A 24,572-nucleotide genomic window follows, 5' to 3' on the forward strand; every position below is an offset into this window, starting at 1 on the left:
AGGTCTCTGACTGCACGAGTGAGGCCCCTCCAGTTCTCAGCAGGTGCCCAGCCTTCGGAATGTGCATTTCCCCAAATTCCTCTGACATCGGATCCCATTGTTGGGAGAGAAGGCCTTTTGTCCAACCAACCCAGGCCGGCCTTAGGCCCAGGTCCCTGGGGTTACCACTCACAATTTCGGCGTTTCAAAGGACCCGTTCTCTGGATTCGAGTTTTACAGGAGGATTTCTGTTGCCACGGTTACGCCGAGGGGTTGTAAGTGCTGAATGAGACGATTCTCCAGTTGGAAAATGGGAAAAATGGCAGTCGCAGAACTAATTAATTAAAGATACAATTTTTTTTTTCCACAAGGCAGTGGCTCGCAGATCGAGGAGGGGAGGGGGCGTGGGGGGGGTGTCTGATCGACCGAGTGCCCCTCTCCATTGTCTCATGCACTGGCACTGCCCATGTGCCAGGCAGGTGGGCACACGCCACTCAATGGCCCCCCCCCCCCAATCCCCCAATGCTGCTCGTTGGCTGCTCGCCTGCAGCAGGCTTCACACTTGCCGTGTAACGCGCACAGCCGCGGGCGCGCAGATACATGGAGCACACAGTAACAACAGTCTGCATTTACATAGCGCCTTTAATGCAGTAAAACGCCCCTACGGCATTGCGCAGCAGCGATTATCAAAATTAAATTTCACGCCCGGCCACATGAGATATTAGGGCGGGTGACCAAAAAGCTGGGTCAAAGACCAAAGTGGGGAGAGAGTGAGTTGGGAGGCGGAGGGGTTTAGGGAGGGAATTCCAGAGCTTGGGGCCCAGGCAGCTGAAGGCACGGCCGCCGATGGTGGAGCGATGGAAATTGGGGGATGCTCAAGAGGCCAGAATTTGAGGAGCGCAGAGATCTCGGAGGGGTTGTGAGGCTGGAGGAGGTTACAGAGCTAGGGAGGGGTGGGAGTGACGGCCATGGAGGGGTTTAAAAACAAGGATGAGAATTTTAAAATCGAGGCATTGCTTAACCTGGAGCCAATGTAGGTCGGCGAGCACAGGGGGATGATGGGTGAGCGGGAGAGTATAGGGAGAGATGGCCTGATCTTAATCTCTTGGATACAGAAACCCTCACCACTTTTAAGAGATGGTTGGATGGACACTTAAAGTGCAGTAACCTGCAGGGTTACAGACCTAGAGCTGGTCATTGGGATTAGACTGGATGACCTTTTGATGGACGGCGCAGATATAATGGTAAGTACTGCAGGGAATAGAATACGGCCAGGGTGATCTCCTGGACTAGTGTCGATCGCCTGGATGGGTCGGAGAGGAATTTTCCCAGATTTTTTCTCCCTAAATCGGCCTGGGTTTTTATCTGCATTTTGCCTCTCCCAGGAGATCCCATGGCTCCGGTTGGGGTGGAGTGTAGAATGTTTCAGTGTAAGGGGTGTCGCAGTTGTGTGAGGCGGACTGGTTGGGCTGGGTGCTCGTTGCCTGTCCGTCATTGTTCATAGGTTTATATGTAACCTTCAGGGCTGCTGACCGAGGGCCGTGCGGCTCTTTGTCGGCCGGCGCGGACACGATGGGCCGGAATGGCCTCCTTCTGCGCTGTAGATTTCTATTGGACGAATAAAACACCCGGGTAGAAACTGCTCAGGCGCATTCCATTGAGGGATGCGTGTTCCAATGTTTTGAACGAGGATAAAATCGGACCTCCCTGGCTGGACGAGGAGATAAGTTCCCAGCGCTGAGCTGTGTACAACAGGATTCTGGTCTCTGATTTCTGCTCCCGTCTCCCTCCCTGACCCGGTCCTGGGTTAAATAGCCAATCACAGTCGGAACAACAGCAGGAGATTATTTCAGTGGAACTCAGCACCCTAGCAGTAGAGAGGGGTGGGGGCAGGGGGAGGGGGGGGATATTGCTGGGGTGGGGGTCCCACTGCTGGTCACAGCCTAGTAGAACTCGCGTTTGCGAGATTCTCTGGCGCGGGCAGGATCGGGCTGGGAGTCGATGCCCTCCAGAGTCGAATATCCGCGCGGCGCTCACGCTGTTGGCCCTCGCGGCACCGTCCCCAGACAGGATGGTGGCACGGGTGGGGGAAGAGGGGCGAATGTCACGGTGTGTGGGGTGAGAATTAAAGCCAGGACAACCGCAACATTCAGGGATATTTAGCACTGACTGCTGGAATTCGAGGCTGCTGTTCATTTTCTGAAAGGTGTCTGAGCGAAACTCATTGAATTCATAATAGAATTTTTCCTCATCAGCTCGAACAGGGCACTGATAGAAATGATCCCCTTCACAGGCAGCTGGGAGCAGTTACTCTGAATGTTTAAAGCCAGACTCCCCCTGCCCCCCTCCCCCCGTTACTTCAGTTCAACCCATTAAAGCTCGAGGGAATTCAAACATTCAAAGAGGCTACAATCTCAGTCGACTTCATTCCTGAGGATTTACAGTCGGGATTCGGCTTAACTGGAATCAATTCAGCTTTTCCAAAATAAAATGCGCGATTCCGTCCCGACAGTGATGATGTCACTGCGCCTGGGATGGGCGTGCACACGGTTCCCTCGCCCATCTCCCCTCTCCCGCCCAGTGTTACCTCTCTCCCGCCCAGTGTTACCCCTCCGCTCGCCAGGTTACAGGCCTTCCCCCCCACCGTCCCCCCCCCCCCCCAACCCCCACCCCCGGCTCAGTCAGCCCAACCAAGGTCCAGCTCTTCTCGCCTACATGGGCATCGCAGTCCGATCCTATCCTCGGCCAACATCCATGTAGGCGCTCGCAAACGCACGTGCACACACACATATACATGTGCACACAGACACACACACACACACACACGTGCTCGTGCGCACACACACGTGCACATACATGTGCACACACACGCACACACACATACATGTGCACGCACACACTCGTGCACACATACACTCGTGCACACACATACATGTGCAAACACACATGCTCGTGCACACACACGTGCACATGCCCACACACGTGCCCACACGCATGTGCGCGCGCACATATGTACACACGCACGTGCGCACACACATATCTATGTGCACACACACGTGCACACACACACACACACATGTGCACACGCGTACGTGCACACACACATACATGTGCGCGCACACATATGTACACACGCACATGCACACACACATATATATGTACACACGCACGTGCACACACACATACATGTGCACACATATACACGTACATGAACACAGACTCCCTTTCTGTCAACAGTCACTGGATAATGATCCCGGGGCAGGGAGGGGGGGAACCTTGGCTGATAACCCAGGGGTGTTGAGGTCACCCTGGCCAATAGCGATATCATGCCTCCTACTCTCCGTGTCGGGACAACTCAGCTCCGACCAAGGGCTCCGGGCTTGATGGCTCATTTAAAAAAAAATTATTCCACCAGAATCTGGAATTAAAGAAGTTTTTATGATTTAAGAGCAATTTTACTCAATGACATTTTTAATGGACGATTTAATGTTATTTAATGTGGCCCTGGTTTAAATCTATCCCCTCCCCAGGTGTGTGATAGGTTTGTGGAACTTGACCAGCAGTGACCCTGAAGTCAAAAAGTTTAAATCACACCACGGCCAGAAATCAAACTCAATAAAAATCTGCTCATTTCTGAGGCTGATATTAAAGGGGGAGAAAATCAACACAAAAGCTGCCCGATTGTCCATAAAATCCCCAAAGTGCTCAGAGACAAGAATTTGCCATCCCTAACCCAACCAGGCCCAGCTAACTCATGGGTTAGAATCAGAGAATCGTTACAGCACGGAAGGAGGCCATTCGGCCCATCGAGCCCGTGCCGGCTCTCTGCCAGAGCCCCTCAGCCAGTCCCACTCCCCCGCCCTTTCCCCGTAGCCCTGCAATTATTTTTCCTTCAGGTATTTATCCAACTCCCTTTTGAAAGCCGCGATTGAGTCTGCCTCCACCGCCCTCTCAGGCAGCGCATTCCAGATCCTAACCACTCGCTGCGTAAAAACGTTTTCCCTCGTGTCGCCTTTCTGCCAATCGCCTTAAATCTGTGTCCCTCTGGTTCCCGACCCTTCCACCAATGGGAACAGTTTCTCCCGATCTACTCTGTCCAGACCCCTCATGATTGTGAACACCTCGATCAAATCTTCTCTCAACCTTCTCTGCTCCAAGGAGAACAACCCCGGCTTCTCCAGTCTATCCACGGAACTGAAGTCCCTCATCCCTGGAACCATTCTCGTAAATCTCCCCTGCACCTTCTCTAAGGCCTTCACATCCTTCCTACAGTGCGGGGCCCAGAATTGGACACAATACTCCAGTTGGGGCCGAACCAATGTTCATCATTATTTCCTTGCCTTTGTACTCTGTGCTTCTATTTCTGAAGCCTCGGATCCCGTAAGCTTTTTTAACCGCTTTCTCAACCTGCCCTGCCACCTTCAACGATTTGTGCACATATACCCACCGGGTCCATGACTCCAGCCTTAATGCCCTCAATGTAAAGTAGAGTTGAATCAACAAATGTGGTGGTTTCAATGTTACCCACATCGAGGTAGCAAACAGGGCAGACATGGAGTGGAAGTAATTGGTAGGGCTACGGGGAAAGATCAGGGGAGTGGGACTTTTAAAAAATTCATTCATGGGATGTGGGCGTCACTGGCAAGGCCGGCATTTATTGCCCATCCCTAATTGCCCCTTGAGAAGGTGGTGGTGAGCCGCCTTCTTGAACCGCTGCAGTCCCGTGTGGTGAAGGTGCTCCCACAGGGCTGTTAGGGAGGGAGTTCCAGGATCGTGACCCAGCGACGGTGAAGGAACGGCAAATGGAATGTTGGCCTTTATTGCAAGGGGGATAGAGTATAAAAGTAGGGAAGTCCTGCTACAACTGTACAGGGTATTGGCGAGGCCACACCTGGAGTACTGCGTGCAGTTTTGGTCTCCGTATTTAAGGAGGGATATACTTGCATTGGAGGCAGTTCAGAGAAGGTTCACTCGGTTGATTCCTGAGATGAGGGGGTTGTCTTATGAGGAAAGGTTGAGCAGGTTGGGCCTGTACTCATTGGAGTTTAGAAGACTGAGAGGTGATCTTATTGAATCATATAAGATTCTGAGGGGGCTGGACAGGGTAGATGCAGAGAGGATGTTTCCCCTCGTGGGGGAATCTAGAACTAGGGGGCATAGTTTCAGAATAAGGGGTCACCCATTTAAAACGGAGATAAGGAGGGATTTATTCTCTCAGAGGGGGGTGAATCTGTGGAATTCTCTGCCCCAGAGAGCTGTGGAGGCTGGGTCATTGAATATATTTAAGGTGGAGATAGACAGATTTTTGAGCGATAAGGGAGTCACGGGTTATGGGGAGCGGGCGGGGAAGTGGAGCTGAGGCCAAGATCGGGTCAGCCATGATCGTATTGAATGGCGGAGCAGGCTCGAGGGGCCGAATGGCCGACTCCTGCTCCTATTCCTTGTGACGATGAAGGAACGGCCGATATATTTCCCAAGTCGGGATGGTGTGTGTGTGACTCGGAGGGGAACGTGGAGGTGGTGGTGGTCCCACGTGGTGGAGGTGCTGCCGGCAGGAATGAACTGGACAGCTCTTTCAAAGAGCCGGCACAGGACAGGGTGGGCGAAATGGCCTCGTTCTATGATTCTGTGACATGAATCTTCTCGACTCAATCCACAACCCTGCCCCACAGTTTCGGCCCAGACTCCCAGCACCGTGTCTGCCTACCCTGAGGTGCTGGCTGTGTTACTTATCAAAAACTATCCCCGCCCCCCCCACACAAAAAGTCTGTTCAAATTTTAATGTGATTTGATCAGAAACAGTTGTACGGGAGCTAACCCCCTCCACATATTCTGCGCAGTTGCTGGTAACTTGTCCCTTATAGGCCTTTTATAATCATTATGTAAAAAAAAAGATTTAATCTCACATAATCAACTCCAGAAAACAAGGACGGAGAGCCTGGCATTATTTTATTCCAGGGATGCAAATTCCCATGCACTAACCAGACGTTTGATGTGCTTTTGTGAGTTATACGACCAAAGCCTGTTAAGTATTTCAACATGTAATATCCTCCCGGTGCAATAATCGTATGTTTTAAATCATATATCCCTTTTAAAAGGATCCTTAAAGGGGAAGGAAAGCGTTCCCAATCGTCCGAACTGAAGAGATAGGAGCAGGAGTCGGCCATTCGGCCCCTCGAGCCCGCTCCGCCATTCAATAGGATCATGGCTGACCTTCGACCTCAACTCCACTTCACCGAAACATCACAGCCACCGGTCGCCCCTCCGTGGCATTGCTCACGGACAGTCTGGGCACCTCCAACGTTCCCTCCAATTATTTATTCGGTACGCGGCCTGTTCAGATTTCCCCGCGGGCGCGGTTTTTACCCCGTACAAAGAGCCGGCCTACGCGGGATCGCCAAAGCATCGTGCGGTCTAACAGGAATATCGGATGCTCCCCTGCTATTCACCACAACCCCTCCCCGTGGCAGCGAGTTCCACATTCTCACCGCTCTCTGGTTAAAGACGTTTCTTCGGCAATGGATTTATTACCGGCTCGCTTAGATTTGTGTCAGCCGCGGCTCAGTGGGCAGCACTCTCGCCTCCGAGTCAGAAGGTTGTGGGTTCAAGTCCCACTCCAGGAGCACAAAAATCCAGGCTAACACTCCCAGTGCAGTGCTGAGGGAGCGCCGCACTGTCGGAGGGGCAGTACTGAGGGAGCGCCGCACTGTCGGAGGGGCAGTACTGAGGGAGCGCCGCACTGTCGGAGGGGCAGTACTGAGGGAGCGCCGCACTGTCGGAGGGGCAGTGCTGAGGGAGCGCCGCGCTGTCGGAGGGGCAGTGCTGAGGGAGCGCCGCGCTGTCGGAGGGACAGTGCTGAGGGAGCGCCGCGCTGTCGGAGGGGCAGTGCTGAGGGAGCGCCGCACAGTCAGAGGGGCAGTGCTGAGGGAGCGCCGCACTGTCGGAGGGGCAATGATGAGGGAGCGCCGCACTGTCGGAGGGGCAGTACTGAGGGAGTGCCGCACTGTCGGGGGGGCAGTACTGAGGGAGTGCCGCACTGTCAGAGGGGCAGTACTGAGGGAACGCCGCACTGTCGGAGGGCAGTGCTGAGGGAGCGCCGCACTGTCGGAGGGGCAGTGCTGAGGGAGCGCCGCACTGTCGGAGGGCAGTGCTGAGGGAGCGCCGCACTGTCGGAGGGGCAGTGCTGAGGGAGCGCCGCACTGTCGGAGGGGCAGTCCTGAGGGAGTGCCGCACTGTCAGAGGGGCAGTACTGAGGGAACGCCGCACTGTCGGAGGGCAGTTCTGAGGGAGCGCCGCACTGTCGGAGGGGCAGTGCTGAGGGAGCGCCGCACTGTCGGAGGGGCAATGATGAGGGAGCGCCGCACTGTCGGAGGGGCAGTACTGAGGGAGTGCCGCACTGTCAGAGGGGCAGTACTGAGGGAACGCCGCACTGTCGGAGGGCAGTTCTGAGGGAGCGCCGCACTGTCGGAGGGACAGTACTGAGGGAGTGTCGCACTGTCGCTGAGGGAGCGCTGCACTGTTGGAGGGGCAGTGCTGAGGGAGTGCCGCACTGTCGGAGATGCCGACTTTCAGATAAGATATTAAGACGTCCGACGGTCATGAAAGGCGCTATATAAATGCAAGCCCTTTCTTTTATTTACGGCCCATAGTTCTGGACTCCTCCAACAACAAAAACTTGAATTTATATAGCACCTTTAACGTAGTAAAACGTCCCAAGGTGCTTCACAGCAGTGTTATAAGACAAAACATTTAAGTTTGGCACTGAGCCACATAAGAAGAAATTACGGCAGATGACCAAAAGTTGGCTCAAAGAGGTATGTGAGAAATTCTAAAATAATAAAAAGCTTTTTGTGTTGTGAGAATTTTGACTTGTGGTGATTTTCCAATCCTGCGTCTATGGATTACCAAAGCCCCCCACCTTCTCTTCAATTACCCCTCCCCCTCCCCCAAACAACCCCTCCCAGTGAGTTTACTGAAGATGGATACATTTCCCCATCGGGCTGGATGCTGATACAGACACCCTGCCGTGACCAAAATCGAGTAAATCTTTTCCGCACCTTCTCCCAAGACCTTCCCGTCCTTCCTATTAGTGTGGTACCCAGGCGACGCTTGCGTTTGCCGCACACTTAGAGGCCAAACTCCAAACCATCGCTGACACCTTCGCTGGAAGCCTACCAGTGTCTGGGTCTTGCACTAAACGTCTTCTACCAACCTGCCCCTGCCACACAGCACTGCCCCCGATGATCAAAATCCACGGCAAGACCTTGGTCAACGTGGACCATGTTCCATACCTCAGGAGGCTACTGTCAACAAGGGCAGGCATCGATAATAAAGTCCAACACCGCCTTCACTGCGGTCGCTTGAAGAAGAGGGTGCTTGAAGACCAAGATCTCAAACCTGGCACCAAACTCAGGGTCTACAGAGCAGTGGTGATACTCTGCTGTTATTACGGCTTCCGCGTGCTCCCGGCAAAGAGACTCGAGGTGCTCGGCGCCTTCCCAGATGTTCCCCCTCCACTTTGAGCGGTCTTGGGCCAGGGATGTTATAATTTTTCAAGAAGGCGCCGAACACCTCCTATATGCTTCAGAGACATGGACGATGTACAGCAGGCACCTCAAAGCACTGGCGAGGTCCCACCAACGCTGCCTCCGCAAGATTCTGCAAATCCATTGGCAGGATAGGCGCAACAACATCAGCGTTCACTCGCGAACCAACATCCCAGCGTCGAAGCATTGACCACGCTCGACCAACTCCGCGGGGTGGGCCACATCATCTGCATGCCCGACACGAGATTTCCGAAACTCCTACACGGCAAGCGAGCCCCAGGTGGGCAGAGGAAATACTTCCAAGGACACCCTCAAAGGCTTCTTGAAAAATTAGAACATCCCCATCGGCTCTTGGGAATCCCCGGCCCAAGACCGCTCAAAGTGGAGGGGGAAGTACCTGGGAAGGCGCTGAACACCTCGAGTCTCTTCCCCGGGAGCGTCGCGGAAGCCGTAATAACAGCAGAAGGAGCGCACGATAACTAAAGCACCCCACCTACCTGTCCTGCCAACCACCATCTGCCCCCCCCCACCCCCACCCCCCCCCCCACCCCCCGTGACAGAGTCTGTAGGTCCCGCATCAGTCACCTGAGAACTCGTGTTAGTGTGGAAGCAAGTCTTCCTCGCCTCCGAGGGACTGCCTGAGGAGGGGAGAATGTGCGGTGCCCAGAATTGGACGCAGTACTCCAGCGGGGGCCGAACGAGTGATGAAGCCAATGGGGAAAGGGGTAGTGTAGATTAACCTGTTTGTTACGAGGAATGGAGGTCACGGTTATGAAGGGAGACTTGGGAAGTTGGGGTTTATCTTCACTCGAGCCGAGAGGGTTGAGGGTCGACCTGAGAAGAGGTCTTCGAGGTTGTAATGGGTTGTCAGGAGGTAGGCCCTGGTCCATCCAGCTTGGTCATTTAGGAGGGCGGGTATCACTACTGCTCTGTAGACCATTGGGAAGCGTGTGAGGGGCGGGAAGTCTAGAACAAGGGATACAGGGCGGGAAATTTAGGACCGAGATGAGGAGAAACGTTCTCACTCAGAGGGTGGTGAACCTGTGGAATTCTCTCCCACAGAAGGCTGTGGAGGCCAAGTCTCTGAATATATTTAAGAGGGAGATAGATAGATTTCTAGACACAAAAGGCATCAAGGGGTATGGGGAAAAATGGTGTTGAGATCGAGGATCAGCCATGATCATATTGAATGGCGGTGCAGACTCGAGGGGCCGAATGGCCGACTCCTGCTCCTATTTTCTATGTTTCTATGAGAAGAGGGGAGGAGGGGCTGGGTGAATTGCTTCCTTTTCTCCGACCACCCCCTCCACCCCCCACCCTGACGCCCCTCCCCCAACTCAAAATCCTTCGCTTCCATACAGCAAACAGCCAGGGGTCATGGCCAAGGCTGGTGCCTGGGGAATGGGCAGTCGGCCAGATTGTCGCAGTGAGCTTGGGAACAGCAGCGTCCTCACACACATCCTGTTCACGCCCCGGCACCTCCTTCAGTGCCTGCCTCCCTCAACAGCCTCTTTTCCTATTTGACGTTCATTTTATCCTACAAATCCCCTGGGAGGACAGACGCACCAACGTTAGCGTCCTCGACCAGGCCCAACATCCCCAGCATCGAAGCACTGACCACACTCGACCAGCTCCGCTGGGCAGGGCCACATTGTCCGTATGCCAGACACGAGACTCCCAAAGCCAGCGCTCTACTCGGAACTCCTTCACGGCAAACGAGCCAAAGGTGGGCAGAGGAAACGTTACAGAGACCGCCCTCAAAGCCCTCCCTGATAAAGTGCAACATCCCCACCGACACCTGGGAGTCCCTGGCCAAAGACTAGTCCGTCCTAAGTGGAGGAAGTGCATCCGGGAGGGCGCTGAGCACCTCGAGTCTCGTCGCCGAGAGCGTGCAGAAACCAAGTGCAGGCAGCGGAAGGAGCGTGCGGCAAACCAGTCCCACCCACCCCTTCCCTCAACCACGGTCTGTCCCACCTGCGACAGGGACTGTGGCTCTCGTATTGGACTGTTCAGCCACCTAAGGACTCACTTCAGGAGTGGAAGCAAGTCTTCCTCGACTCCGAGGGACTGCCTATGATGATGATGATGATGGATTATCGTTTCCACTTGTGTGTGGGTAGGGCGGGGAGACCAGAACTAGGGGGCCATCAATATAAGACAGTCACCAATAAATCCAACAGGGGAATTCAGGAGACATTTGAGTCGTCCGGTGGTTGTGAAAGGCGATATATAAATGCAAGTCTTTCTTTTCTTGTTTTTGCAAGCGGTTGAAGCTGAAACAAAGCACTGCGCGCAGTTCTGGTCTCCATGTTACAAGAAGGATGTAGAGGCATGGAGAAGGTGAGCGAAATATTTACAAGGAAGATGACACCAGAACTGAGAGGTTTATAACCATCAGCAAAGGCTGAACAGACTTGGTCCCGTTTCTCTAGAACAGAGAAAGCTATGGGGAGACCTGACAGAGGGAGTTAAAATTATCAAGGGGTTCGAGAGGGTAGACGTAGAAAAGATGTTCCCACTTGTGGGGGAGACCAGAGCTAGGGGGCCACCAATATCAGACAGTCACTAATAAGCCCAATGGGGAATTCAGGAGAAACTTCTTTACCCAGAGAGCGGTGAGAATGTGGAACTCGCTGCCACAGGGAGGGGTTGAGGTGAATAGTATCGATGTATTTAAGGGGAAGCTGGATAAACACATGAGGGGGAAAGGAATAGAGGATATGGTGATGGGGGGAGATGGAGAGGGGTGGGAGGGGGCTGGTGTGGAGCATAAACCCCGGCACGGAGCGGTGGGGCATAAACCCCGGCACGGAGCGGTGGGACATAAACCCCGGCACGGAGCGGTGGGACATAAACCCCGGCACGGAGTGGTGGGACATAAACCCCGGCACGGAGCGGTGGGGCCCAGTGGTCTGTTACTGTGTGCTGTAAATTACTCAGTAATTCTTAAGCTGGTGACCTTATCTTAAAGAACCAAATGATCCTGGAATCTTAGTTCTCCGGGTACACATGAAACCATAAATCCTTAGACCTCGTCAAGGCCATAAACAGCATCACTGGACAGGCCTCCCACATCTGGCCTTCCAGATCTCGCTCTCTGTATATACATATATAGATAGACCTCCCGCTCTGACCTCTGCTCATTGTGGTAACCAGTAGCAAACAGAAACAGGAGCAAAGACAAAACAAGAGATTAAACGCTCCAAGTTAACACTTTCCGTCATCATTATCTGACTTCACCTATAAACCAACACCAACTTGCATTTATATAGCGCCTTTAACATAGTCAAACGTCCCAAGGTGCCTCACAGGAGCGTTTATCAGACAGAATCCGACACCAAGCCTAAGGAGATATTAGGGCAAGTGACCAAAAGCTTGGTCAAAGAGGGAGGTTTTAAGCAGCGTCTTAGAGGAGGAAAGGTAGAGAGGCGGAGAGGTTTAGGGAGGGAGTTCCAGAGCTTGGGGCCCAGGTAGCTGAAGGCACGGCCACCGATGGTGGAGCGATGGAAATCAGGGGGATGCTCATGAGGCCAGAATTGGAGGATGCAGAGATCTCAGAGGGTTGTGGGGCTGGAGGAGGTTACAGAGATAGGGAGGGGTGTAGGGGCTGGGGGAGGTTACAGAGACAGGGAGGGGTGTAGGGGCTGGAGGAGGTTACAGAGATAGGGAGAGGTGTCGGGGCTGGAGGAGGTTACAGAGATAGGGAGGGATGTAGGGGCTAGAGGGGGTTACAGAGATAGGGAGGGTGTAGGGGGTGGAGGGGGTTACAGAGATAGGGAGGGTGTAGGGGCTGGAGGAGGTTACAGAGATAGGGAGGGTGTAGGGGCTGGAGGAGGTTACAGAGATAGGGAGGGGTGTAGGGGCTGGAGGATGTTACAGAGATAGGAAGGGGTATAGGGGCTGGAGGAGGTTACAGAGATAGGGAGGGACTGCCTTTGATGATGGTGGAAAGAGGAGAAAAGAATTGAAGGCTGAATTTTAGTTTTTTGGCGAAAATGGTAAATTTTATATCAAAATGCCCGTTTTCGCTGCGCTACCGTTTTTAGGCCGAACATTTCGACCTTTACGTCTGCGGTAAAGGAGTTTTGCACGAGGATTCGCGGCGCAAACCGCGAGTTTCGGCAACTTTTGTCCGGGAGTGCTGCGAGAGAGGCCTTGGGAGGGGGAAAAATAAAGAAAACATCACAAAAAATATTCACCCGACCTTTACCTATCGAATCGCTGAAAAAATCGTTTAAAAATAACATGAACTTAGCTATTTTGCCGGATTTCCTACTTACCGCTGCTGGCAGAGCAGCACCGCAGGTTTGACCTGTCGGTATTCTGGCCGCGGAGAGAGCCAAACGTACGACGGTAACGCACTCCGCAGCGTTGCGCGCCGCGCACCTATCCCCGGTGGTACACGGGAGCGCCGCCGCACACAGGTGCCCGAGGATCCCGCCGAGTGGGTTTTTTGCCGCGGAGGGTCAAATCGCGGCGAAAAGCCGGTCACAAACCCGGTGAGAATCCGGCTTACGGTGGTTCATTTCCACACCGAAGCCGAATCCGGCGTAGCGACCAACAGCCGGTCTGCACACACCGTCCGCACAACCCCAGTCCGCGAGACAAGCGTTGACGGATCAGAGGCGACAGGACTTCCCTGCAGTCGACACAATCCTGACGGTCGATTGTATTCGCTGTAACATGAACATTTTTGGTGGACTGTGCAAATCGCAACTTTCAAACACAATTCATGCCGCTCACTCCAGTGCCTCAGCCGACGAATGCACTGCCGTGTGCGAGACCGAGCTTTCCGCACCGCGGGTCGCGCTTGGGCCGCGCTGTGCTCACTGGTCGCAGCAATTAGCCTCAGTACCCTCTAGAAATGCAAGGAGGAGGAAATCAGCCAGCATTCCTGTCCAGTGATTCACAGGAACAGGAGGAGGCCATTCAGCCCCTCGAGCCGGTTACACAGGAGCTGGAGGAGGCCATTCAGCCCCTCGAGCCGGTTACACAGGAGCAGGAGGAGGCCATTCAGCCCCTCGAGCCTGTTACATTAGGAACAGGAGGAGGCCATTCAGCCCCTCGAGCCTGTTACATTAGGAACAGCAGGAGGCCATTCAGCCCCTCGAGCCTGTTACATTAGGAACAGGAGGAGGCCATTCAGCCCCTCGAGCCTGTTACATTAGGAACAGGAGGAGGCCATTCAGCCCCTCGAGCTGGTTACACAGGAGCAGGAGGAGGCCATTCAGCCCCTCGAGCCGGTTACACAGGAGCAGGAGGAGGCCATTCAGCCCCTCGAGCTGGTTACACAGGAACAGGAGGAGGCCATTCAGCCCCTTGAGCCTGTTACATTAGGAACAGGAGGAGGCCATTCAGCCCCTCGAGCCTGTTACATTAGGAACAGGAGGAGGCCATTCAGCCCCTCGAGCCTGTTACACAGGAACAGGAGGAGGCCATTCAGCCCCTCGAGCCTGTTACATTAGGAACAGGAGGAGGCCATTCAGCCCCTCGAGCTGGTTACACAGGAACAGTAGGAGGCCATTCAGCCCCTTGAGCCTGTTACATAGGAACAGCAGGAGGCCATTCAGCCCCTCGAGCCTGTTACATTAGGAACAGGAGGAGGCCATTCAGCCCCTCGAGCCTGTTACATTAGGAACAGGAGGAGGCCATTCAGCCCCTCGAGCCTATTACATAGGAACAGCAGGAGGCCATTCAGCCCCTCGAGCCTGTTACATTAGGAACAGTAGGAGGCCATTCAGCCCCTCGAGCCTGTTACATTAGGAACAGCAGGAGGCCATTCAGCCCCTCGAGCCTGTTACATTAGGAACAGGAGGAGGCCATTCAGCCCCTCGAGGTGGTTACACAGGAACAGTAGGAGGCCATTCAGCCCCTTGAGCCTGTTACATAGGAACAGCAGGAGGCCATTCAGCCCCTCGAGCCTGTTACATTAGGAACAGGAGGAGGCCATTCAGCCCCTCGAGCCTGTTACATTAGGAACAGTAGGAGGCCATTCAGCCCCTCGAGCCTGTTACATTAGGAACAGCAGGAGGCCATTCAGCCCCTCGAGCCTGTTACATTAGGAACAGGAGGAGGCCATTCAGCCCCTCGAGCTGGTTACACAGGAACAGTAGGAGGCCATTCAGCCTCTTGAGCCTGTTACATAGGAACAGCAGGAGGCCATTCAGCCCCTCGAGCCTGTTACATTAGGAACAGGAGGAAGCCATACAGCCCCTCGAGCCTGTTACATTAGGAACAAGAGGAGGCCACTCAGCCCTTCGAGCTTGTTACACAGCATGGATTTATGAAAGGGAAGTCATGTTTGACAAGTTTGCTGGAGTTCTTTGAGGATGTAACGAACAGGGTGGATAAAGGGGAACCAGTGGATGTGGTGTATTTGGATTTCCAGAAGGCATTTGACAAGGTGCCACATAAAAGGTTACTGCACAAGATAAAAGTTCATGGGGTTGGGAGTAATATATTAGCATGGATAGAGGATTGGCTTACTAATAGAGGTCGGGATAAATGGTTCATTCTCTGGTTGGCAACCAGTAACTAGTGGGGTGCCGCTGGGATCAGTGCTGGGACCCCAACTATTTACAATCTATATTAACGACTTGGAAGAAGGGACTGAGTGTAACGTAGCCAAGTTTGCTGACGATACAAAGATGGGAGGAAAAGCAATGTGTGAGGAGGACACAAAAAAATCTGCAAAAGGACATAGACAGGCTAAGTGAGTGGGCAAAAATTTGACAGATGGAGTATAATGTCGGAAAGTGTGAGGTCATGCACTTTGGCAGAAAAAATCAAAGAGCAAGTTATTATTTAAATGGAGAAAGATTGCAAAGTGCTACAGTTCAGCGGGACCTGGGGTTCTTTGAGGATGTAACGAACAGGGTGGATAAAGGGGAACCAGTGGATGTGGTGTATTTGGATTTCCAGAAGGCATTTGACAAGGTGCCACATAAAAGGCACCTTGTCAAATGCCTTTCATGTGGCACCTTGTCAAATGCCTTCTGGAAATCCAAATACACCACATCCACTGGTTCCCCTTTATCCACCCTGTTCGTTACATCCTCAAAGAACTCCAGCAAACTTGTGCATGAAACACAAAAGGATAGTATGCAGGTACAGCAAGTGATCAGGAAGGCCGATGGTATCTTGGCCTTTATTGCAAAGAGGATGGAATATAAAAGCAGGGAAGTCTTGCTACAGCTATACAGGGTATTGGTGGGGCCACACCTGGAGTACTGCGTGCAGTTTTGGTTTCCATATTTACGAAAGGATATACTTGATTTGGAGGCAGTTCAGAGAAGGTTCACTCGGTTGATTCCGGGGATGAGGGGGTTGACTTATGAGGAAAGGTTGAGTAGGTTGGGCCTCTACTCATTGGAATTTAGAAGAATGAGAGGTGATCTTATCGAAACGTATAAGATTATGAGGGGGCTTGACAAGGTGGATGCAGAGAGGATGTTTCCACTGATGGGGGAGAATAGAACTAGAGGGCATGATCTTAGAATAAGGGGCCGCCCATTTAAAACTGAGATGAGGAGGAATTTCTTCTCTCAGAGAGTTGTAAATCTGTGGAATTCGCTGCCTCAGAGAGCTGTGGAAGCTGGGACATTGAATAAATTTAAGACAGAAATAAACAGTTTCTTAAACGATAAGGGAATAAGGGGTTATGGGGAGCGGACAGGGAAGTGGAGCTGAGTCCATGATCGGATCAGCCATGGACTTATTGAATGGCGGAGCAGGCTCGAGGGGCCGTATGGCCTACTCCTGCTCCTATTTCTTATGTTCTTATGAACAGGAGGAGGCCCATTCAGCCCCTCGAGCCTGTTACACAGGAACAGGAGGAGGCCCATTCAGCCCCTCGAGCCTGTTACACAGGAACAGGAGGAGGCCCATTCAGCCCCTCGAACCTGTTACACAGGAATAGGAGGAGGCCATTCAGCCCCTCGAAGGTGTTCCGCCATTCAGTTAGATCAATGTCAGGACTCCTTCTGCAAAGTGTGGATGTTGGGGACAGAATTGGGCTCACTCGGGCCGCCTTCCATGATTGAATGGCTGGCTGACACACGCTGTCTAGCTTGGGTGGAGGGATTGGAGAGATGGATCCTGCTATAGGGCAATGCCTTTAGGGGAGGGAGGGAGAGAAAGTTGAGGGAGGAAAATTGAGCAACTTATCCAACAGCATCAACCCTCACAAGAGCTCAACGGACATTAAACCGAGGCCGCGTCTGCTCTCTCAGGTGGACGTAAAAAATCCCACGGGCACTATTTTGAAGAGCAGGGGAGTTCTCCCCGGTGTCCTGGGGCCAATATTTATCCCTCAATCAACATAACAAAAACAGATTATCTGGTCATTATCACATTGCTGTTTGTGGGAGCTTGCTGTGCGCAAATTGGCTGCCGCGTTTGCTACATTACAACAGTGCCTACACTCCAAAAGTACTTCATTGGCTGTAAAGCGCTTTGGGACGTCCAGTGGTCGTGAAAGGCGCTATATAAATGCAAGTCTTTCTTTTGCCTCGCAATGTCCTCTCATTTGTCATTTAATCACACCTGCCCTTCACCCCATCACAGACCTCTCCATTTGATCTTTTCCCCTTTCACCCTTCTCCCTTTCCATTTCCCCCTGGCTGTGTCCCCGCTCAAACACTGTCCAATCTCTAACCCCTTCCACTTTCTACCCTGAAACCTGTACCTCGATTTCCCTCCCTCTCGCGAGCATTGCCAACGCTTTCTCAGCTTTTCGAAAAAGTTTTATTTCACCTTTTCTGAGGTCCGGTCCTCAGCCGTGGCTCAGTGGGCAGCTCTCTCTCTCGCTTTGGAGTCAGGAGGTTGTGGGTTCAAGTCCCACTCCAGGGACTTGAGCACAAAAATCCAGGCTGACACTCCCAGTGCAGTGCTGAGGGAGCGCCGCACTGTCGGAGGGGCAGTACTGAGGGAGCGCCGCACTGTCGGAGGGGCAGTACTGAGGGAGTGCCGCACTGTCGGAGGGGCAGTGCTGAGGGAGCGCCGCACTGTCGGAGGGGCAGTACTGAGGGAGTGCCGCAGTGTCGGAGGGGCAGTACTGAGGGAGCGCCGCAGTGTCGGAGGGGCAGTACTGAGGGAGCGCCGCACTGTCGGAGGTGCTGTCTTTCAGATGATAATTTAAACCGAGGCCCCGTCTGCTCTCGCAGGTGGACGTAAAAGACACTATTTCGAAGAAGAGCAAGGGAGTTCTCCCCAGTGTCCTGGGCCCAATATTTATCCCTCAACCAACATACTAAAGCAGATGATCTGGGCCATTATCACATTGCTGTGTGTGGGAGCTTGCTGTGCGCAAATTGGCTGCCGTGTTTGTCACATTACAACAGTGGCCACACTCCAAAAGTGCTTCACTGGCTGTAAAGCGCTTTGAGACGCCCAGTGGTCGTGAAAGGCGCTATAGAAATGCAAGTTCCTTATCTTTCTTTCCTGAGCAATGCCACGAGAAGTTCACCAAGTGTCACACTCCCTGCCACACATTCCCTGGTCACACTCCCCGGTCACACATTCCCTGGTCACACTCCCCGGTCACACATTCCCTGGTCACACTCCCCGTCACACATTCCCTGGTCACGCTCCCCGTCACACATTCCCTGGTCACGCTCCCCGGTCACACATTCCCTGGTCACACTCCCAGTCACACATTCCCTGGTCACACTCCCCATCACACATTCCCTGGTCACACTCCCCGTCACACATTCCCTGGTCACACTCCCAGTCACAAATTCCCTGGTCACACTCCCAGTCACAAATTCCCTGGTCACACTCCCCGGTCACACATTGCCTGGTCACACTTCCCGGTCACACATTCCCTGGTCACGCTCCCCGGTCACACATTCCCTGGTCACACTCCCCGGTCACACATTCCCTGGTCACATTCCCCGGTCACACATTCCCTGGTCACATTCCCCGGTCACACATTCCCTGGTCACACTCCCCGGTCACACATTCCCTGGTCACACTCCCCGTCACACATTTCCTGGTCATACTCCCCGTCACACATTCCCTGGTCACACATTCCCTGGTCACACTCCCAGTCACACATTCCCTGGTCACACTCCCCGGTCACACATTCCCTGGTCACACTCCCAGGTCACACATTCCCTGGTCACACTCCCCGTCACACATTTCCTGGTCATACTCCCCGTCACACATTCCCTGGTCACACATTCCCTGGTCACACTCCCAGTCACACATTCCCTGGTCACACTCCCAGTCACACATTCCCTGGTCACACTCCCCGGTCACACATTCCCTGGTCACACTCCCAGGTCACACATTCCCTGGTCACACTCCCCGGTCACACATTCCCTGGTCACACTCCCAGGTCACACATTCCCTGGTCACACTCCCCATCACACATTCCCTGGTCACACTCCCCGGTCACACATTCGCTGGTCACACTCCCCAGTCACACATTCCCTGGTCACACTCCCGGTCACACATTCCCTGGTCACACTCCCCGTCACACATTCCCTGGTCACACTCCCCGGTCACACATTCCCTGGTCACACTCCCCGGTCACACATTCCCTGGTCACACTCCCCGGTCACACATTCCCTGGTCACACTCCCCGGTCACACATTCCCTGGTCACACTCCCCGGTCACACTCCCCGGTCACACATTCCCTGGTCACACTCCCTGGTCACATATTCCCTGGTCACACTCCCCGGTCACACATTCCCTGGTCACACTCCCCGGTCACACATTCCCTGGTCACACTCCCCGGTCACACATTCCCTGGTCACACTTTGTGGCTAGCGCCTCAACTGTTGCAACAGTATCCCGATCCCAATGAGCAACGTTCTTGCGTTCCCAGTGTGGGGGGGGCGGGCGGGGGGGGGGGGGGGGGGGAAATCCGTCTGACATTCCCGTCTCTGGTTTGCGGAGAAGGAGGGTGGGGAGGGGGAGGGGACGAGAGGGGGGAGGAAGGAAAGGGGGAACGCCTTCGCGAGCTCTGCGCTAAACGGGGAAGCAGACTCACTCACCAGAACGCCCGCAATCTGCGCAGGATATGAGATCTTCGGGGCACCCCGTTTTCTTGTTCCCCGAGGTGCCGCCAAGGCAGAAATCGCAATAGGTGTTCGGGATGATGGTTCCGTCCGCGGCCTTCCTAGCTGGAGGACATTACGCAACAATCAATATGATGGAGACAGATACAACAATCTTCCTTCAATCCCCCTGAGCTGTGGAATGTCCTTGACAGCGTTCCTGGGCCTGCTTTCCTCCAGCCGACAGGCAGGAGGCTCACAGAGGAACTGCGTGTACACCCCACCCCCCCACCCCAGTGCAAATTTCCTTCTGCTGGACCCACTCTGACAGGGGCAATGCCCCATCCACCCCCCTATAACATTAGTGGAAAGTTACTATCCTAAACCCCCCCCATCTCTATAACATTAGTGGAAAGTTACTATCCTTAACCTCCCCCATCTCTAGAACATTAGTGTCCGTCGTAAACCCCCCAGCCCCCCCCGCTCCGACAGTACGATGAGCTCACGCTCAGTACCACTCTCGCCTCCGAGTCAGAAGGTCGTGGGTTCATAAGAACGTAAGACATAGGAGCAGGAGTCGGCCATTCGGCCCCTCGAGCCTGCTCCGCCATTCAATGAGATCACGGCTGATCTTCGACCTCAACTCCACTTTCCCGCCCGATCCCCATATCCCTTGATTCCCATAATATCCAAAAATCTGTCTATTCCCACCTTAAATATATTCAATGACCCAGCCTCCACAGCTCTCTGGGGCAGAGAATTCCAAAGATTCACCACCCTCTGGGAGAAGAAGTTCCTCCTCATCTCAGTTTTAAATGGGCGACCCCTTATTCTGAGACTATGCCTCCTAGTCCTAGATTCCCCCACGAGGGGAGACATCTACCCTGTCCAGCCCGCACAGAATCCTGTACGTTTCAATAAGATCACCCCTCATTGTTCTAAACTCCAGTGAGTACAGGCCCAACCTGATCAACCTATCTTCATACGACAACCCCTTCATCTCAGGAATCAACCGAGTGAACCTTCTCTGAACTGCCTCCAATGCAAGTATATCCCTCCTTAAATAAGGAGACCGATACTGTACGCAGTACTCCAGGTGTGGCCTCACCAATACCCTGTACAGTTGTAGCAGGACTTCTCTGCTTTTATACTCTATCCCCCTTGCAATAAAGGCCAACATTCCATTGGCCTTCCTGATCACTTGCTGTACCTGCATACTAACTTTTTGAGTTTCATGCACAAGGGTCCCCCAGGTCCCTCTGTCCCACCATATTTTGTAATCTCTCCCCATTTAAATAATAATTTGCTTTTTTAGTTTTCCTACCAAAGTTGATAAACTCACATTTTCCCACGTTAAACTCCATCTGCCAAATTTTTGCACGCTCACTTAGCCTTTCTATATCCCTTTGCAGATTCTTTGCATCCTCCTCACATTTGCTTTCCCACCTATCTTTGTATGATCAGCAAATTTGGCTACATTACACTCGGTCCCTTCATCCGAGTCATTAATATAAATTGTAAATAGTTGAGGCCCCAGCACTGATCCCTGTGGCACCCGACTAGTTACCATTTGCAAATTACATTCAAGCACCACTCCAGTGCCTCGAGTATAAAAAAGTAGGTTGACACTCCCAGTGCAGTACTGTCGGCGGGGCAGTACTGAGGGAGTGCTGCACTGTCGGAGGGGCAGTACTGAGAGAGCATTGCATTGTCAGAGGGGCAGTACTGAGGGAGCGCCGCACTGTCGGAGGGGCAGTACTGAGGGAGCATTGCATTGTCAGAGGGGCAGTACTGAGGGAGCGCCGCAATGTCGGAGGGGCAGTGCTGAGGGAGCGCTGCACTGTCGGAGGGGCAGTACTGAGGGAGTGCTGCACTGTTGGAGGGGCAGTACTGAGGGAGCATTGCACTGTCAGAGGGGTAGTACTGAGGGAGCGCTGCACTGTCGGAGGGGCAGTGCTGAGGAAGCATCGCACTGTCAGAGGGGCAGTACTGAGGGAGTGCTGCACTGTTGGAGGGGCAGTACTGAGGGAGCATTGCACTGTCAGAGGGGTAGTACTGAGGGAGCGCCGCACTGTCGGAGGGGCAGTACTGAGGGAGTGCTGGACTGTCGGAGGGGCAGTGCTGAGGGAGCGCTGCACTGTCGGAGGGGCAGTGCTGAGGGAGCATCGCACTGTCGGAGGAGCAGTACTGAGGGAGTGCCGCACTGTCAGAGGGGCAGTACTGAGGGAGTGCTGCACTGTCGGAGGGACAGTACTGAGGGAGTGCTGCACTGTCGGAGGGGCAGTGCTGAGGGAGTGCTGCACTGTCGGAGGGGCTGTACCGAGGGAGTGCCGCACTGTCAGAGGGGCAGTACTGAGGGAGCGCTGCACTGTCGGAAGGGTAGTACTGAGGGAGTGCTGCACTGTAGGAGGGGCAGTACTGCACTGTAGGAGGGGCAGTACTGAGGGAGTGCTGCACTGTCGGAGGGGCAGTACTGAGGGAGTGCTGCACTGTCGGAGGAGGGGCAGTACTGAGGGAGTGCTGCACTGTCGGAGGGGCAGTACTGAGGGAGTGCTGCACTGTCGGAGGGGCCGTCTTTCGGATGAGACGTTAAACCGATGCCCTGTCTGCCCTCTCAGGGGGCTGTAAAGAAGGACAGGGAGTTATCCCCAGTGTCCTGGGGCCGAAACTTATCCCACAATCAACAGCGAAAAACAGATTATCTGAGTCATTATCACATTGCTGTGTGTGGGAGCTTGCTGTGCGCAAATTGCCTGCTGCGTTTCCCACATTACAACAGTGACTACACTTTAAAAGTACTTCATTGGCTGTAAAGTGCTTTGGGACGTCGAGGTTGTGAAAGGCGCTATATAAATGCAAGTTTCTTCATCTCGTTGAAGGATACCACAGGCCTCACACGAACATCAAGGTCACGGGTCGGAGTGCGCGAGGCGGAGGATGGTATTATGAATGGGGAGTAGTTTGGGATCGAGGAGGTGGGCTGGGTGGGGCGAGGGGTGGGGGGGAGGTTTGGCGGTGTGGGGGTGGGGGTAAGGAGGATGTGGGAGGGGGGTTTGGGGTGGTGCAGTGCCTTTGTGACGGGCTTGGCGGTTAAGCTCTGAGTCGCTATTTCCTCCCCGAATAGTTGTGATTGCCCCCTGGAGGGATTGAGCGAACTCCTCAGGTTGAGGAGGTTGGGCCTCTACTCATTGGAATTCAGAAGAATGAGAGGTGATCTTATCGAAACGTATAAGATTACGAGGGGGGCTCGACAAGGTGGATGCAGAGAGGATGTTTCCACTGGTGGGGGAGACTAGAACTAGGGGGCATGATCTTAGAATAAGGGGCCGCCCATTTAAAACTGAGATGAGGAGAAATTTCTTCTCTCGGAGGGTTGTGAATCTGTGGAATTCGCTGCCTCAGAGAGCTGTGGAAGCCGGGACATTGAATAAATTTAAGACAGAGATAGACAGTTTCTTAACCGATAAGGGAATAAGGGGAGCGGGCGGGGAAGTGGACCTGAGCCCATGATCGGATCAGCCAAGATCGTATTGAATGGCGGAGCAGGCTCGAGGGGCTGTATGGCCTACTCCTGCTCCTATTTCTTATGTTCTTATGTTCTCACTGACCGGGAGAGCAGTGTGTCACAAACGAGCTGGCACAGCCCCTGAGCGAACCAGGAGGTCCTGACTTTAAATCGCAGTCTGTGCTGAGTTACAACGAATTTACAGCACGTTCACCATTGGTGCCTGGCCCTCACAACCCAACCATCACTGCCGTTGCCAACTTCTTTGTTTGAGTGCTGAGGCCTTGCTTCATGAGATAGAGGCAACCGAGAGGAAGCATTCACCCCTTCGTATCCATCCATTACACAGAATATACGGCCCAGAAACAGACCATTCGGCCCATCAAGTCTGTGCCGGGGTTTATGCTCCACACCAGCCCCCTCCCACCCCTCTCCATCTCACCCCCATCACCATATCCTTCGATTCCTTTCTTCCTCGTGTGTTTATTCAGCTTCCCCTTAAATGCATCGACACTATTCGCCTCAACCCCTCCCTGTGGCAGCGAGATCCACATTCTCACCGCTCTCTGGGTAAAGAAGTTTCTCCTGAATTCCCCGTTGGGTTTATCAGTGACTGTCTGATATTGGTGGCCCCCTAGTTCTGGTCTCCCCCAAAAGTGGAACCATCTTCTCTACGTCTACCCTACCGAACCCCTTCCTAATCTGACAGGCCTACCCTCAGCCTTCCCTTCCCTAGCGAATAGGGCCCCAGCCTGTTCCGTCGTTCTTGCTCGTTATAACCTCTCAGTTCTAGTATCATCCTCGTAAATCTTTTTGTTGCACCTTCTCCAGTGCCTCTACATCCTTTTTGTTAGTTGTTCGGGGGGTGGGAAAGAGATAATTGGGTCTCCGTTTCTCTTTCTGTGATTTCGGCTGGGAGGTGTGCGCTTAAGCTGTTTCAAGGTCAGAAGGTCGTGGGTTCAAATCCCACTCGAGGGACTTGAGCACAGAAATCCAGGCTGACACTCCCAGTGCAGTGCTGAGGGAGCGCCGCACTGTCGGAGGGGCCGTCTTTCAGGTGAGACGTTAAACCGAGGCCCCGTCTGCCCTCTCAGGTGGATGTAAAAGATCCCACGGCACTATTTCAAAGAAGAGCAGGGGGAGTTCTCCCCGGTGTCCTGGGGCCAATATTTATCCCTCAATCAACATCGCTAAAACAGATGATCTGGGTCATTGTCGCATTGCTGTCTGTGGGAGCTTGCTGTGCGCAAATTGGCTGCCGCGTTTCTTACATTTGCAACAGTGACGACACTCCCAAAAAGTACATCGTTGGCTGTAAGGCGCTTTGGTCGTGAATGGCGCTATATAAATGCAAGTCTTTCTTTTCTTTCTGAGCCTATCAGACGAGGACAGAATTGGATCGTGCTGTGCAATGCCTCTACTGTGCAATAACCTACTGACACTCAACGTGTTGGCAGACACTGGGAGGCTCCCCGGGGACCTGTACCGCCAACATGAGAGTCTTCCGGGAGAGGACGGGGAGACAAATTGGAGCGTGA

At 53.5% G+C, this 24,572-nt stretch overlaps 1 protein-coding gene across 1 annotated transcript in view; it reads right to left on the minus strand.

The window, feature by feature from the left end:
• The window catches only part of dpf1 (double PHD fingers 1), a 79,895-nt gene that overhangs the window by 11,851 nt on the left and 43,472 nt on the right, over positions 1 to 24,572 (minus strand). The window contains exon 7 of the mRNA XM_070867573.1: positions 19,527 to 19,655. Coding sequence (XP_070723674.1) covers positions 19,527 to 19,655 — 129 coding nt within the window. The remainder of the gene's footprint in view (positions 1 to 19,526; positions 19,656 to 24,572) is intronic.

This window comes from Pristiophorus japonicus, chromosome 26, assembly GCF_044704955.1.
Source record: "Pristiophorus japonicus isolate sPriJap1 chromosome 26, sPriJap1.hap1, whole genome shotgun sequence".
In the NCBI taxonomy this organism is placed as follows: domain Eukaryota; kingdom Metazoa; phylum Chordata; class Chondrichthyes; family Pristiophoridae; genus Pristiophorus; species Pristiophorus japonicus.